At 46.2% G+C, this 17,175-nt stretch overlaps 1 protein-coding gene across 5 annotated transcripts in view; it reads left to right on the top strand.

Annotated features, from left to right (window-relative positions):
* PORCN (porcupine O-acyltransferase) overlaps window positions 1-17,175 on the top strand; it is a 51,171-nt gene that overhangs the window by 6,146 nt on the left and 27,850 nt on the right. Inside the window, exons 1-6 of one of the 5 annotated variants that reach the window (XM_033923358.1) lie at window positions 4,624-4,720; window positions 8,695-8,861; window positions 8,963-9,155; window positions 10,995-11,038; window positions 11,264-11,445; window positions 13,602-13,732. In XM_033923358.1, the coding sequence (XP_033779249.1) occupies window positions 8,726-8,861; window positions 8,963-9,155; window positions 10,995-11,038; window positions 11,264-11,445; window positions 13,602-13,732 (686 nt within the window). In that variant the 5' untranslated portion in view covers window positions 4,624-4,720; window positions 8,695-8,725. Of the gene's footprint in view, window positions 1-4,623; window positions 4,721-4,742; window positions 4,994-8,694; window positions 8,862-8,962; window positions 9,156-10,994; window positions 11,039-11,263; window positions 11,446-13,601; window positions 13,733-17,175 lie in introns of those variants that run through there. The other 4 variants (XM_033923351.1, XM_033923345.1, XM_033923372.1 and 1 more) reach the window with 4 other exon arrangements.

Here is a 17,175-nt window from a genome sequence, read left to right as displayed (position 1 = left end):
TTCCAGGCAAATACTGACTATAGTTAAGGAAGAAACTAAGGATTTTAACACTGATGTTGTTATCCATCTGGGAACAAATGACCTGGCCAACAACTCCACACTTGCAGCACAGAAAGCTTTTCGGGAGCTTGGTGAGGGCGTGAAACCTTTTGTAAAGACTTTAGCTTTTTCTGAAATACTGCCTGCATATGGAAAAGGAGAGCAAAGAGTGAAAAACACAGAGGACTTTAATAGATGGCTCAGAGCCTGGTGTCATCAAGAAGGCTTCAGGTACATAGGAGAATGGGGAAATACATGGAAGGACAAGAAGCTATATTGCACTGATGGGCTACATATTACTACAGCAGGAAAAAGAAACCTTGCAGAGAAATTTAGACAATATTTTTCCAGGCATTTAAACTAGAAGGTGGGGGTGGTGTATGTACGAAGGACAATTATAAAGACCACCCCCGGCAAAAGAAAAGATGTGATAGTAGTAAAGGCTGCAACATAAGCAATATCAGCAACTCATTTCTTAGTATTGCAACGGAAAGTGAAACGACACAAAAATCCATATGAAGAAGGAGATTATCGCTGAAAAATAGCTGGAAAGCGATGACCACAAATGCTCGCAGTCTAAGCAACAAAGTTCATGATCTGCAAGCCCTGATATTAGAGGCAGATCTAGATATTGTTGCTATCACAGAGACATGGTTCAGTGAATCACATGGATGGGATGCAAACATACCGGGATATAATCTTTTTAGGAAGGACAGAGATGGTCATAAAGGTGGAGGAGTAGCTCTCTATGTAAAGATCAATATCCAAGCGACCGAAATGCAAGGGACCTGGGGAGAGGAAGAAGCGATATGGATTGCTCTGAAAAGAGAAGATGGAACTTCTATCTACGTGGGTGTAGTCTACAGACCTCCGACTCAATCGCAGCAAATTGATAAGGATCTGATTGTGGATATCCAAAAGTTTGGAAGGAAAGAGGAGGTTCTGCTGTTGGGAGATTTCAACCTGCCGGATGCGGACTGGAATGTTCCGTCTGCGGAATCGGAAAGAAGTAGGGAGATTGTGGATGCCTTTCAAGAGGCTCTGCTCAGACAAATGGTGACGGAACCCACAAGGGAAAAAGCGATATTGGATCTGGTCCTCACAAATGGAGAGAGTATCTCTAATGTTCGAGTGGGTGCTCACCTGGGTAGTAGCGATCATCAAACGGTTTGGTTTGATATAACGGCTAAAGTGGAGAGCGGCCGCACGATACTTAAAGTCCTAGATTTCAAACGTACGGACTTTAATGCAATGGGAAAGTACCTGAAGAAAGAGCTGTTAGGATGGGAGGACATAAGAGAAGTGGAAAGACAGTGGTCTAAGCTGAAAGGAGCGATAAAAATGGCTACGGACCTTTATGTGAAGAAAATCAATAAAAACAAAAGAAAAAGGAAGCCGATATGGTTCTCCAACCTAGTGGCTGAGAAAATAAAGGCGAAAGAGTTGGCGTTCATGAAATATAAAAAAACCCAAGAAGAGGAGAGCAGAAAGGACTACAGGGTGAAACTGAAAGAAGCCAAGAGAGAGATACGTTTGGCGAAGGCACAGGCGGAAGAACAAATGGCTAAAAATGTAAAAAAGGGAGATAAAAATTTTTTCAGATATATTAGTGAAAGGAGGAAGATAAAAAATGGAATTGCTAGGCTAAAAGATGCTGGGAACAAATATGTGGAGAGTGATGAGGAGAAAGCAAATGTGCTAAACAAATACTTCTGTTCTGTGTTCACAGAAGAAAATCCTGGAGAAGGACCGAGATTGACCGGCAAAGTTACACGAGAAAATGGAGTAGATTCTGCGCCGTTCACGGAGGAGGGTGTTTATGAGCAACTTGAAAAACTGAAGGTGGACAAAGCGATGGGACCAGACGGGATCCATCCCAGGATACTAAGGGAACTCAGAGAGGTTCTGGCGAGTCCTATTAAAGACTTGTTCAACAAATCTCTGGAGACGGGAGTGATTCCTGGGGATTGGAGGAGAGCGGATGTGGTCCCTATTCATAAAAGTGGTCACAGGGATGAAGCAGGAAACTACAGGCCGGTGAGCCTCACTTCAGTTGTTGGAAAAATAATGGAAGTGTTGCTGAAAGAAAGGATAGTGTATTTCCTTGAATCTAATGGGTTACAGGATCCGAGGCAACATGGCTTTACAAAAGGTAAATCGTGCCAAACGAACCTGATTGAATTTTTTGATTGGGTGACCAGAGAGCTGGATCGAGGACATATGCTAGATGTAATTTATTTGGATTTCAGCAAAGCCTTTGATACAGTTCCTCATAGGAGGCTGTTGAACAAACTTGAAGGGCTAAAGTTAGGACCCAAAGTGGTGAACTGGGTCAGAAACTGGCTGTCGGACAGACGCCAGAGGGTGGTGGTTAATGGAAGTCGCTCGAAGGAAGGAAAGGTGACTAGTGGAGTCCCTCAGGGTTCGGTGCTGGGGCCAATCCTGTTCAATATGTATGTAAGTGACATTGCTGAAGGGTTAGAAGGAAAAGTGTGCCTTTTTGCAGATGATACCAAGATTTGTAACAGAGTAGACACCGAAGAGGGAGTGGAAAATATGAAAAAGGATCTGCAAAAGTTAGAGGAATGGTCTAATGCCTGGCAACTAAAATTCAATGCAAAGAAATGCAGAGTAATGCATTTGGGGATTAATAATAGGAAGGAACCGTATATGCTGGGAGGAGAGAAGCTGATATGCACGGACGGGGAGAGGGACCTCGGGGTGATAGTGTCCGAAGATCTAAAGGCGAAAAAACAGTGTGACAAGGCAGTGGCTGCTGCCAGAAGGATTCTGGGCTGTATAAAGAGAGGCGTAGTCAGTAGAAGAAAGAAGGTGTTGATGCCCCTGTACAGGTCATTGGTGAGGCCCCACTTGGAGTATTGTGTTCAGTTTTGGAGACCGTATCTGGTGAAAGACGTAAGAAGACTTGAGGCGGTCCAGAGGAGGGCGACGAAAATGATAGGAGGCTTGCACCAGAAGACATATGAGGAGAGACTGGAAGCCCTGAATATGTATACCCTAGAGGAAAGGAGAGACAGGGGAGATATGATTCAGACGTTCAAATACTTAAAGGGTATTAACGTAGAACAAAATCTTTTCCAGAGAAAGGAAAATGGTAAAACCAGAGGACATAATTTGAGGTTGAGGGGTGGTAGATTCAGGGGCAATGTTAGGAAATTCTACTTTACGGAGAGGGTGGTGGATGCCTGGAATGCGCTCCCGGGAGAGGTGGTGGAGAGTAAAACTGTGACTGAGTTCAAAGAAGCGTGGGATGAACACAGAAGATTTAGAATCAGAAAATAATATTAAAGATTGAACTAGGCCAGTTACTGGGCAGACTTGTACGGTCTGTGTCTGTGTATGGCCGTTTGGAGGAGGATGGGCAGGGGAGGGCTTCAATGGCTGGGAGGGTGTAGATGGGCTGGAGTAAGTCTTAACAGAGATTTCGGCAGTTGGAACCCAAGCACAGTACCGGGTAAAGCTTTGGATTCTCGCCCAGAAATAGCTAAGAAGAAAAAAAAAAAAAAAAAAAAATTTTGTTAATTGAATCAGGTTGGGCAGACTGGATGGACCATTCGGGTCTTTATCTGCCGTCATCTACTATGTTACTATGTTACTATATAGGATCCGTTAGAGCTAAATTGTCATAGAGGTCTGTCAGAGCCAGAAACTACAAGTGGCACGGACCTCGGATTTTTAAGGACGTGCAGTTTTAGATCCACGAGGTCCGTAAGGTCCATGTTTTACCCCTTCCTGGTTTCTACCAAGGGCCAGTGAGGTAAATGCTCTGATGCTCATTGAATTCCTATGAGTGTCGGAGCATTTACCTCACTAGCCTGCAGTAGAAACCTCTACCGCAGCTTTGTAAAAGGAGCCCTTAATGTAGAAACCTCAGTAAATCATGAGAACCAGCAGGAATCAGATAAGTTCTTGACCCATACTCACAAACTCACTACAAACCTCAGCTCAGGAATTCTATGAGCCTTGCAGCAGTGCCAGAGCATTTAGCAATCTGGGCAGTGGTAGAAACCTCTACTCCTGCTTAGTAAAAATGGGGGAGGGGTAATTTGCAGCATTTCTCATGAAATCAAACATTTAAGGAAATATTTAAAAAATATTCACTCCTTACACACACACAAACTCCAGAGCAGACATACCATTTCCTCACTAATTCCATGTGTTGCCCTAAAACTCTCTGCTCTCCTCTAGTTCACAATAACAATCCTGGAGCTGCTATTGTACAGCTTCCCCCAAGCTTCCTGCTCTGTTCATGAGCCCATCTCTTGAGGTCCTCAGCATTGCTTCACCAATTTCTCTTTAAGTGCTTTAAATGTATTTATTTTTTCTTCCTGTTACACTAAGAAACCCGATTTAAAAGTCTTCCGAGCTTTGCCAAAAGGGCCAGCTTGGCACCCCGAGGTCACCCTCAGGTGTGGCTGTATAGACTTATTGCATCGTGCTGCCCAGGGAGAACTGCTGTTATAGCCATGCAACAGCACTCGGCGTCCTCCACGTGCAGCAATCTAGCGCCAGCTGAAGTGCACCACACGCATGCGCCACTAGACCAGGTGACCTCTGTACCCTGCATGAGCCAACGTGAGCGAGCCCGGCTGCATCAGCCAGGGCAGATGTCAAGAAGGGAATAAGGGGCGGCACTCGGACGTCTTGGAGGACCCTCTGGGTAGATAATTGAGCGGCTTCTACACTCGCACGTGACCGCCGCACGAACCACTTCCATCACCGCAGAGACATTTTTGCGCGCAGCCCTCTCTATCGCCCGCCCTTTATTCAATTCTCCAGTGTCCCGCCCCCCCCCCTACGCAACTTCCTGTCTGCAGCAGAGGGAGAGCGATTGTGTTAGAGTGGACGGGTCACCGAAGAAAAGAAAGCTGCTAATTGGTGGTGGCCGACCTGAGGTGTGAGTTTGCAGGGAGAGGTGTTGGCTCGCGCACAGGTGGGGGGGAGAAGGGAGTGCGTGACTTGTTGGGACCAGGGATTATGGCATTCCACAGGGAGGGGGAGGGAGCGGACTCCGAATGCGTTGTGAAGAGGGATGCTTGGCGTGCGACTTGCTATCTCTAATCTTTGCTTTGGCAGTGGCTGCATCTGGTACCCTCCTGCATGGGGTTGCGAATTGGCTCCAGATTCACCCGACAGGGTTGATCCTGTCCACGTTTTACACCATTGTATGCAAGGACTGTTTTGTTTTGCAAACTGGATTCTTTAAGAAGAGCAAGGCTACGAGTCCTTCTGTGCAGTGGGGTAAAACTAGAACCGGTTGAAAAAGACTGGACTATGAATAGGGTTGCTACTTTTGCAGAGATAGTAGAAAAGGATGGGCTATGGTCCTGTCAGTTTTTCATCCCACATAGCATCGGCAACTAGGAAGATGGGGGATCATGGACAGAGCTTGATTTGTTCAAAAAGGGACTGGATGATTTCCTGGAAGCGAAGGGGATTACAGGGTACAGATAGAGGGTTACTCTACAGGACATTAAGCGAAAAGCGTATGAGAGTTTTAGGATATGAGCACTATCAGGTCATGGACCTGAGGGGCCGCCGCGTGAGCGGACTGCCGGGCACGATGGACCTCTGGTCTGACCCGACAGGGGCAATACTTATGTTATGTTTGGCCCAGCCAAACACAAAAATGTTCCTTTGCCCTACATTGTTGAATTTCACTTTATTGCCCCTGCTATTCACATTTTTGTCTTCTCTCTCTTCCCCCCCCCCCCAATAGTTCCTGTATCTGTTTATTGCTCCTGCTTTTTTCCAATTACCCCTCCCCCTTCTCAGCAGTTTCTATCACTGTTTATTGCCCCTGCTTTCCTTTTCGGCTCATCCCTCTGTCCAGCAGGTATTCTGTCTTTCTTAGAGGACAAGCAGGCTTAATATTCTCAAACATGTGGGTGATGTATGTCATACATGGAACCCAGTATGGATGCTAATAAGTGCACTGTTGCTTGAAATTTTTTAAGGCAGCGCCCATACTTACATGTGTGCCAGTGCCTTCCTGCCTGACATCAACTTGTAGGGCCATCAGTTTTTCCATTGAGCAGAGAAACTATGTTTTCAGTGTTCTTCTTCAGCACATCAAACTTTTCAGCTTTATTTTGCCTCCCGTTTTTATTTTTCATACTTTTTGCGATAATTCTTTGTTTTTACCATGTTCCTGTATTTGTACCAACTTTGGTTTAATTTTGTCAACTCTTTCATTTTCTGGCCCCTCAAGCCCTTTTTTCTTTCCAGGAGCATAGATCATTTTGGGGATATTTTTTACTTATGCTTCCTGGGTCATTGAGCCCTTTGACTTAGCTTTGGCCGTTTTCCCCTCTATGTCAGACAATGCTGAGTGCTTAAATCTGAACAGTAGCTCCTTATTGTCCACAGAATCTCTAGCAAGATTTTATGCCTAGTTTATAAGGTTCCCTTTTCAGTCTTCTGCTCTCTTAAATCTTTACAAACTAATTTACTATATGTTCTTCCCGGTGCAATAGGTGAGACATTTTATTTAGAAAGTAGGGTTATTTCCCTTTAGTTGCATGGCTGCAGAAGTAATCCATTCCAGATTTTCCACTCTGCCTCTCAAGTATTTCACTGTGCAGTTTAGCGCCCTCTATAATTTTTTCCTTCTGTACGCATGAATGCGGTTGTGTATGTGTGCTATGCTCTCCCCATTTTATTGTTTTAATTCAATGTAATTTTGTCCCCTTTTCAGGTAATTTAGTGCTTGGAGCGATTTTAAAGTTCTGCCTGGGTACCTGTTGGCCAGCCTGCATAGTTTTCTCCAGAGCTCAGGGCCGTCCCTGAGGTGATCTCACCTTCTGTTAATCAGGGGTCGAGCGCAGGCTGTTAGGCGCCCTTAGGAGGCTCAGTAGTGTGTCGCAAGGTGCTGGCTGCGTCATGCCTCTGCCCATTTCGGTACACATCCGATGGTCTGCAAGTCGTACATTGGAGTCTGACTGGAATTCCTAGAATTGTGGTAGTGATTAGTCTCATCCAGCTATTTTGAGAGATCTGAATGCAGGAGGCTTGCAGCACTTCTAACTGATCTTCTCAGGTCACAGTGAGTACTCAGGCTGACAGCCTGTGAGAGACATCGGGGGAGGTGTGAAAAGTGGAGTTTGAATGTTTCTGAATGTTCCCCTATGTTCTTTCTCCTGAAAAATCCTAAAATCGCCGTTTTTCGAGTTTGAGAATGAATGAGATTTTCTTCCTGGTGTGTACTACATTCTCTTGAAACTGTCACATGTCCACTTCCATTCATCCTAGACTACCACCTTCACCTCTCTAAGTCTGGTCTAAAAACCAACTTGGTTTGAGTACATCTCAGTGCATTTCATACTCTCTTGGATGAGAAACCTCTCTGTTTATCCTGTAGCATCCAGGTTTATGAAAGGACTTCGCCATACCAAACCATCTTTGGAACCTCCATCTGTTGCTAGGATTTTAGCATCGTACTATCTGCTCTTCATAAAAGTCATTTACAATTTGCTCTCTCAAACATCTCACTTGGAAAGTCAGTTTCCTCATACTCCTCATGTCTGCACACCATGTGAGTGATCCTCCCTCCCAACACAAGATTCTGCCACAACAGAGAAGTGCTTCAAACTCATCCAAAATTCCTAACCAAAGTTTTCTCAGAATGCTACCTTAATCAGTCTGTAGTTTTGCCTGTTTTGTCTCCAAAGTCATATTCTCATACTGGGGAAGCAGCTCTTCATACCTTCAACTGCAATTGTGTGTTAGCATACCACCTTGACCAGACTAAGCTTCATAGAAGATCCTCATAGTTTTCTGTAGCTTTCTGTCCTAACAGACTCTGAGTTCCTGTTACCAAGATAACCATCTCACTTGGCTGGTGGACTGTATTTCCTTCGTGTATACTCAGGCTGGGCTGATGCTGCAGGTCCAGTCATCAGCCCACAAATGTTTGAGCTATGGCTGTCTTGGTAGCTCATTTCTGCTATGCATCTATTGAGGACATATGCAAAGTGACTACTTGGACCTCAGTCTATACCATTCTGTCACTACTGTTTAGAACAAAACTCCAGAAGAGACAGTTGATTTGGACAAGTAGTTTTGCAGAATCATTTTACTTCCTGAGCGCCAACTTTCCCTCCAGCCCTCTTGGGTTTTCCCAGGATCATATTTGTAGATCAATTTTCCTTTTCCAGAGTCATGATCCTGGCAGCTTGGGAGTCTCACACGTGAGAATATTATGCCTTTGTCCTTGGAAAAACAAAGATAACTTACCTGTAGCAGGTGTTCTTCAAGGACAGCAGGAATATATTCTCACAACCTGCCCACCTCTCCTAGTTGACTTTTTAGCTTTGTTACTGAACTGATGGTCCTGCGAGCTGACGTCAAATAGAAAGGCACCAGCATGCATGTGATAAGGGCACTGCCTTAAAAAATTTAAAATCACAGTGCACTTGGTAATGCCTGTACTGGGTTCTGTGGATGATGTCGCCCACATTTGAAAATATATTCTGCTCTCCTCGGAGAACACCTTCTACAGGCAAGTATCTTTGCTTTAGTTATAGTTCAGGAAACTTAAATCTTGTCCCTGTGCTACTTGCACACACTCCTGTTGTCTCCTGTTCTTTGAGAGATCTTGAGCATGTTCATGGGTGTTTGCTTTTGTTTTTCAAGTTTCCATACCCAGGGGGCAGGGGTGAGCACTATGGCAGCTTTCAGCAGGAGGGACTTCTACCAACAGCTCTTCCATGGTTGCATTACCCCCACAGCCCAGCAAGGCCTTGAACAAGTCTGTCTACTGCTTCTCATCTGTCTGGGATGTAGGCTCCTGTGGCGGATCGGTGAGTCTCCATCATTCGCCCTTTTGTTACTATGCATTATTTTGGAGAATTTATTTAATAGTTGCTTTTCTTCTCTCCCCTCTCCCCCCCTTACTTTGTAGGTTTACCCTCCTATGTTAAACACCTCAGCACAATGGCTGGTGGCTTCTACACCCTCTATCACTACTTCCAGTTGCAGATGGTGTGGGTGGTACTGCTCAGCCTCCTCTGCTACCTCGTGCTCTTCCTTTGCCGTGATTCATCCCACCGCGGAGTTTTCCTCTCCGTCACCACCCTCATCTACCTCCTGATGGGGTAAGACCTGGAGCAATAAAAGGTTGAAGTGTTGAAATAGGAGCAGGGATTGGTCAGAGGGTGAATTTAGGAATTTCTAATGAATAGTGTTTGCTGGGGGAAGGTGAATGATGGGGATGGGAGGGAAGTAGTTTCTGGGGACTTCTACATAGGTTGTCCAAAGTTTGGTGCTGGCATGATTCACACTAAGTGTGAATTCTATAAAGGCTGTTTCCTCCCCCCCTTAGAATGGTTTGTATAGAATACTAACTTTGTGCATACAGTGGTACCTTGGATTACGAGCATAATCTGTTCCAGGAGCATGCTCGTAATCCAAAATGCTCGTTTATCAAATCGAGTTTCCCCATAGGAAATAATGGAAACTCGCTTTGATACGTTCCCCCTCCCCCCACGAGAACCGACATTGCTTCCCCCCGCGATTGGGCACACCCCCTGACGTGATCGGGCACCCCTCCGCCGCGATTGGGCCCCCCCCCCCTGCTTCTTACCGTCATCTGGGCACCGGCACCGGCATGTGAACGTGATCTCGCAGGCCTTGAGCATGCGCAGATGCTCAAGGCCCAGCAGAAGAGGAGGCCGATCTTCGGGCACCGGCACCAAGCACAGGACATGCCGGTGCCCAGATGACTGTAAGAAGCGGCAGGGGGGTGCCGGATCGCGGGGGAAGGGTGCCGGATCGTGGGGGGGGCGCTCGTAAATCGAGCCACGCTCGGTTTCCAAGGTGCCAATTTTGGAAATGTTTTGCTCGTCTTGCAAAACACTCACAAACCGGTGCACTCGTAAACCGATGTACCACAGTATTTTGGACCAGATTCTATAAATGACACCCCGATTGGTGATGCATAGCTGAGTTCAGTATGGAACTCAAAATTGATTAATAAGCTTAATTGGTATGGTAATTGAGCACACCTTTAAAAGCTCATTAAAACATAATTAAGAGCTCTTCTCAGAACGCGGAGTGGCACCTATTGACGACTAACATCTACCTGCAAAGTAGCTGTAGATAGAGACGGAGAATAGGTATGGTATGAATTAGGTGTCACCAGGTGTGTGTGTGTTGGGCGCCGGTAAATTAGGCCAGGAAAACCCTGGCTAATGTACCGGCATGTAGCATTGTGATGTCTAAGTGAAGTTAGGCATGACTGTGTAAATGGCGCCCAGAAGTTAACAGTCGCGCTGAGCAGTGCGTAGAAGATTGGCGCCATTTATAGAATCAGGTCCTTTGTGCCTAACTTTCGGCACGAGCATTTCTGCTTGTCAAAGCCTGGTGTTAATGTTGGCAAATTAGGCATGGAAATGCAGATATTCTATAAGGGTACGCCAAAATTTTGGGAACAATCCAGACCCTCCTATGGCCACACCTTCTTTGGCGTTGTGCAGGTTATAGGATAGAGCAGTAGTTCCCAACCCTGTCCTGGAGGACCACCAGCCAGTCAGGTTTTCAGACTAGCCCTAATGAATATGCATGAGAGAGATTTGCATATAATGGAAGTGACAGGCATGCAAATCTGCTCCATGCATATTCATTAGGGCTATCCTGAAAACCTGACTGGCTGGTGGTCCTCCAGGACAGGGTTGGGAACCACTTGGATAGAGCGTGGAGCTGATCCGCACATAGTTCGTAATGCCTATTCAGTGCTTGTTATAATGCCTGCTGTTGATTAGCACCAATTCAGTCAATTAGTTTGTATTCCTAACTTTAAGCGACCTATATAGAATTTCCCCTTTTTGCGCTTAGTATGCGATTTTTGTTTTTATTTTTGTATGTCACATCCCCTCTTTCCCTGTGTTTCATCTTCTCCTTCTGTCTTGCTCTTTCATTTTCCTTCTGTCCTGCAGGGAGATGCACATGGTGGACACAGTCACGTGGCACAAGATGAGAGGCGAGTGATAGAGAATAATCTTAGACTGTTGTTCTGCATGAAGAAACGAAGTTGTTTAAACCTCTAGGATTCCTCTTACCAAGACATGTCTCTCAAGATGAGGAGAGAGTTTTGTCTATACAGCAGGAAGAGAGGGCAGCCTGTTTTACACCCCTCCCTGTTGATTCTTTCTCCTTCCTCCTTGCACACTGTTTGTCCTCACTTCTCTCTCCCCTATCTTTCTAGGTGCACAGATGATTGTGGCAATGAAAGCTGTTTCTCTGGGTTTTGACCTGGATCGGGGGCAGTCGCCCTCAATTCCATCCCCTGTTGAGTTTATGGGTTACATCTACTTTGTGGGGACAGTGATCTTTGGGCCATGGATCAGCTTCTTTGGCTATCTGCAGGCTGTGGAAGGTCAGAAACTGGTGAGACTCAAATATATTTATTTGCATTTTTTATTCATCTTCATTGGGTAGCTCAATATGAAATAAAAGATGAAAGCCGATAATAAAGTATCTGTAGTTTTGTTAACCATATTATTGTTATGAGATAACAGCAAAATAACTGACTGTAAAAGACATAAAATGAAAGATTATGCTAAAGCTTCGAATCAATTACCACAGAATGAAGATTGATGTTAAGCAAAATGGTCCCAAGAGTAGCAAGGCAAACGATGTGCAAGATCCAAGATGACGGCAAGAAAAGCAGATCAGTAAGGGAATTTCATCATTAAATTTGCTGATGACACAAAGTTGTTCAAAGTTAAGTCACGAGGATTGTGAAAAATTGCAAGAGAACCTTGCGAGACTGGGCATCAAAATGGCAGATCATGTTTAATGTGAGCAAGTGCAAAGTGATGTAAGCGGAAAAGAGGAGCCCAACTATAGTTGCGTGATGTAGGGATCCACATTAGATAGAAGTCACCAACCAGGAAAAAGATCTAACTGTCATCGTTGAGGATACAAAGAAACCCTCTGCTCAGTGTGCAGTGGCTGCTAAGAATGCAAATAGAATGTTAGGAATGATCAGGAATGGAAAACAAAGATGAGAATGTTATAATGTCTTTGTATCGATCTATGGTGCGGCCGCAGCTCGAATACTGTGCAGTTCTGCTCGTTACATCTCAATAAAGATATAGTGGAATTAGAAAAGGTACAGAGAGGGGTGATGAAAATGGTAAAAACGATGGGATGACTTCCCTGTAAAGAAAAGCTAAAGTGGCTAGGGCTCTTTAGTCTGGAGAAGAGACGGTTCAGAGGAGATATGATAGAAATCTATAAAATACTGAGTGGAGTGGGTAGATGCGAGTCACTTGTTTACTCTTTCCAAAAATACTAGGACTAGATGGCATATATTGAAGCTACTAAGCAGTAGATGTAAAACAAACAGAAGAAAATATTTCTTCAAGCAACATGTAATTAAACTCTGGAATCTGCTGCCACAGATTGTGGTGAAAGCAATTAGCTTAGCAGGGTTTAAAAAATGTTTGGATAGCTTCCTAAAAAAGAAGTCCATAAGTCATTAAGATAGATGTAGGGAAATCCACTGCTTATACCTAGGATAAGCAGCATAAAATATGTTTTACTCTTTGGGATCTTGAAAGGTATTTATGACTTGGGTTGGCCACTGTTGGAAATAGGATACTGGGCTTAATTGACCTGGGCCTGGCCTAGTATGGCAGTTTGAAGAAACATTTTTGTACTACGGAGCTGATTTGGGCTTTAAAAGAAAGAGTATTGTCAAGAATTACACCTAAAAATGTAATAGTCGATACCAGTTGTATTGGAGTGGAAGAGATGCATAATTAGGATTTCAACGTTTCATTTTCTTTAGTTGGAAAAAGCAACTGTTTGGCAATGTTAAGGGTGAGTAAATTTTGAGATAGCCAGTTACTAATGAGGGTACGTTTTTGGTTGATTTCCTGAATTTGCACAGAGTTGTCTGATTGAATAGGATAAATGAGTTGAATATCATCCGCGTATGCAAAGATAGTAAAGCCAACGGATTGTGCGATAGTAAGAAGAGGAGAAAGAAAGAGATAGAGCGGAGCCTTGAGGTACACCTGAATCTTGCTGGTATTGCCTTTCAAAGAAGTATGATTGGAACCATTTCAATACGGTCCCTGAGATACCTAATGATTCAAGGTGGTTAAGAAGACTTGAATGATCGATAATGTCGAACGCAGCAGACAAATCTAATGAAATCAAGAGGACTGATTTTTCTTTGATCAATGTAATTCCGGATGGTTGTGACTAGGCCTAGCAGCGAGAGCTCTGTGGAGTGATGCGGTCTGAAATCAGTTTGACTAGGGTGGATTGCGTTTGTTTGTTCCAAGAACAGAGTTAGCTGAAGTGGATTGAGAATGTTTTGAGATGAAAGAAAGTCAAGAGGGTGGTAGTGAATGCATAATCAAGTAGTTGGGATATAAAATGGAGGAAGGAGATGGGACAGTAGTTAGTAAGTAGGATCCATGGAGGTTGGGTTTCCTGTGAGGAGTGGCTTATTTTATAGTTCTGCACTTAACATGTAGTTTGGAAGTAGGAGATCTCTTGTTAATACTATGCTATGTCCCCTCTTACAGAGCTTCCCCTGGCTCCGTAAAGTGTCCTTCAGTCTGCTTGGCTGCCTTCTCTGCCTCATCATCTCTACCTGCATCGCCCCCTATCTCTTCCCCTACTTCATCCCTATTTATGGAGACCATCTACTGAGGAAGTGAGTATGAAGTTCCCAGATCTCTTGGGGTAGGGTGGGGGACCTAGGTACAGAAGCCCAAAGCATCAGAGCACCTTCAGATCTTTGCTTTCCTTCTTTTCCACACAGGGAAGGAGAGAAAGAGCAGCAGTGGCGTACCAAGGAGGGGGCGGGGGGGGGCGGTGCGCCCCGGGTGCCAGCCCTAAGGGGGTGTTCCCGGCTTGCCGTTCAGTCCCCCGCCACCCCCGAAGGACCGCTCGCCCCACTGACCTTCCTGCACCACCTGTGAAGCAGCCCGCAGCAGGATCGCGAAGTCAGCGTCAGCGATCCCTGCGCTGCTTCCTGCGCCGCGATCCCGCTCCTCCTCTGACGTCAGAGGAGGGGCGGGACCGTGGTGCAGGAAGCAGCGCAGGGATCGCTGACGCTGACTTCGCGATCCTGCTGCGGCTGCTTCATAGGTGGTGCGGGGAGGCCAGGGGGGCGAGCGGTCCTTCGGGGTGGGTCGGGGCATCAGGCCTTCAGGGTGGGGCGGGCGGGCAGGCAAGCAGGCTTTCAAGGGGGAGGTGGTGACAGGCAGGCAGGCAGGCCTTCAAGGGGGGACAGGCCTTCGGGGGGGGTGCAGACCTTCAAGGGGTGCAGACCTTCAAGGGGTGCAGGCCTTCAAGGGGGGCAGGCAGGCCTTCAGGGGGGGTGCAGGCCTTCGGGGGGTGTAGGCCTTTGGGGGGGTGCAGACCTTCAAGGGGGTGCAGGCCTTCAAGGGGGGAAAGGCAGGCAGGCCTTCAAGGGGGGGACAGGCCTACAAGGGGGGGACAGGCCTACAAGGGGGTGGGACAGGCCTTCAAAGGGGGGTGCAGGCCTTCAAGGGGGGGAAAGGCAGGCCTTAAAGGGGGGACAGGCCTACAAGGGGGGGACAGGCCTACAAGGGGGGGACAGGCCTACAAGGGGGTGGGACAGGCCTTCAAGGGGGGGACAGGCCTTCAAGGGGGGGACAGGCCTTCGGGGGGGGGGGTGCAGACCTTCAAGGGAGTGCAGGCCTTCAAGGGGGTGCAGGCCTTCAAGGGGGGGAAAGGCAGGCAGGCAGGCCTTCAAGGGGGGGACAGGCCTACAAGGGGGGGAGAAGCTACAAGGGGGTGGGACAGACCTTCAAGTGGGGGACAGGCCTTCGGGGGGGGGTGCAGACCTTCAAGGGAGTGCAGGCCTTCGAGGGGGGGGTGCAGGCCTTCAAGGGGGGACAGGCCTTCAAGGGGGGGAAAGGCAGGCAGGCAGGCCTTCAAGGGGGGACAGGCCTACAAGGGGGGGGGAGAAGCTACAAGGGGGTGGGACAGGCCTTCAAGTGGTGGACAGGCCTTCGGGGGGGTGCAGGCCTTCGGGGGGTGCAGACCTTCAAGGGGGGGACAGGCAGGCAGGCCTTCAAGGGGGGGACAGGCCTACAAGGGGATGGGACAGGCCTTCAAGGGGGGTGCAGGCCTTCAAGGGGGGACAGGCAGACCTTTAAGGGGGGACAGGCCTTTGGGGGGGACCATGATTTAGAAGTACACGGAGGGAAGGGGGTGTTCAAAGAGACGTGCATATGCCAAACTTTGGGGGGGGGGGAAGAAATAATGGGTCTGAAAATAGAGGAGAGGGAGAGAGATGATGGACCATGGGATTTAGGGAGGGAAGGAACAGAAAGGGAGAGAAATTGGACACAAGGGATGGTGTGGAGGAGGGATAGAGATACTGGATAGGAGGGTAATTAGGAAAAGAAAGGGAGAAATGGTGGACTCTGGGATGGTGGGGAAGGAAGGAGAGATGCCTGATGAAAGGGTATTTAAGAAAAGGTGGATCTGTGGAGGGAGATGAAAAAAAGGAAAGATACCAGACTTCCTGGGAAGGGAAGGGAAATGGAAAGGAAGGACAGAGTTGGCAGATGGATGGTTAGCATGCAGAAAGAAGGAGACCCTGGCAAGCAAGTTATCAGAAGAAAACCAGAGCTTGGACCAACAAGATTTGAAATATAACCAGACAACAAAAGGTAGAAAAATTAATTTTATTTTCTGTTTTGTGATTATAATATGTCAGATTTGAAATGTGTATCCTGCCAGAGCTGGTGTTGGACTGCAAACGTGAGCTAGGATTTAACAGAGAGAGGAAAAGTCCTTTTTGTTTCTTTATTTTATTTACACCACAGCGCCAGTGTGGTTAGGAGAAGCCAAAGGGGGTGAAAAAGCTATAAAACCCACCAGGAGTTTTGAAAAAAATCACCCAACTGGGCAGGAAAATCGAATTGAAAAACCAATTCAATAGAGCTGAATCGAATCAAAATTTTTTTTCCTGTATCTGGCAGCATTAGTTTGCGCTACTGTCTTAGACTTTAGGACCTGGGATTGGGGAGAGATGGCATCCTCAGTACTTTATAATGCAAGTGAAACGAGGATTTGGTCAGACTTTTGAAGGGTCTGCAGAAAAAAAATATTGTATAGGCCGGGGACATGAGACAGCAGGAAATGGGAACTTTTCTTCCTTCTATTTTTGTGAATGGAAAGGCTGAGGATGTCAGAGAGTTCAGTTAAAATATGTGCTTTATAAGAAAATATAATAATGTGTTTTATAAAGTTTATAGCATAGCTGGCCTACCCAGTGAGGTGTTCCTAGTGGTGATGGTGGCAGCGTGTCAATGTGTTGAGAGGAAGAGGTGGTCTGGGAAATTCTGCTGAGCAAACTCCGGGCCCATTTCCACCCCCTAGTTAGTCCACTCCACTCAACTGGTTCACACACTGAGTGGGTCTTTGGGTGTTGTTTTGGGATCTCTTCCAGTGGTTTATCTCCTTCTGGTCCAAGGAAGGAAACTTTGTTATCCTTAGCATTGACCTACAGAATATGTTTGTAACAGCGCTGCTTGTGTGGCATTAGGCTATGTAGTGATCGAAAGAAAAAAACAGACCTTTGCACATTTTTGCACTATATGGTGGGTGTATGAGGAGATTCACATTTCCTGCACAGCTAAGTCCATGTGAAGTTACCTTGTGCTGTATTTGACATCTAGCAAAGGTCTCTGTTTGAAAGGAAAGATCTAAACTTAAAAATGAAGTGGCCAGAAGTTATGGTAAAAGCAGATAGTGTAGCTGGTTTTAAGAAAGATTTGGACAAATTCCTGGAGGAAAAGTCCATAATCTGTTATTAAGACATGGGGGAAGTGTCTGCTTGCCCTGGATCGGTAGCATGGAATGTTGCTACTCTTTGGGTTTTGACCAGGTATTAGTGGTCCTGGATTGGCTACCATGAGAATGGGCTACTGGGCATGATGGACCATTGGTCTGACCCAGTTAGGCTATTCTTATGTTATGTTCTCATCTGTAGGGGCCTTTGTTTTCACTTCTTATTTTAATGTATTTTTTTTCTGGGAACTTATCAGTGTTTTTTATAATGGGAACAAAAATGGAAGAGAATTAATGTGTGTGGGATGAGGGGGTAACTAATTTCTT

This window comes from Geotrypetes seraphini, chromosome 1 (genome assembly GCF_902459505.1).
Source record: "Geotrypetes seraphini chromosome 1, aGeoSer1.1, whole genome shotgun sequence".
NCBI lineage: Eukaryota > Metazoa > Chordata > Amphibia > Gymnophiona > Dermophiidae > Geotrypetes > Geotrypetes seraphini.
Note: the sequence above shows the minus strand (reverse complement) of the source record. Positions and strands in the feature narration are given on the sequence as shown.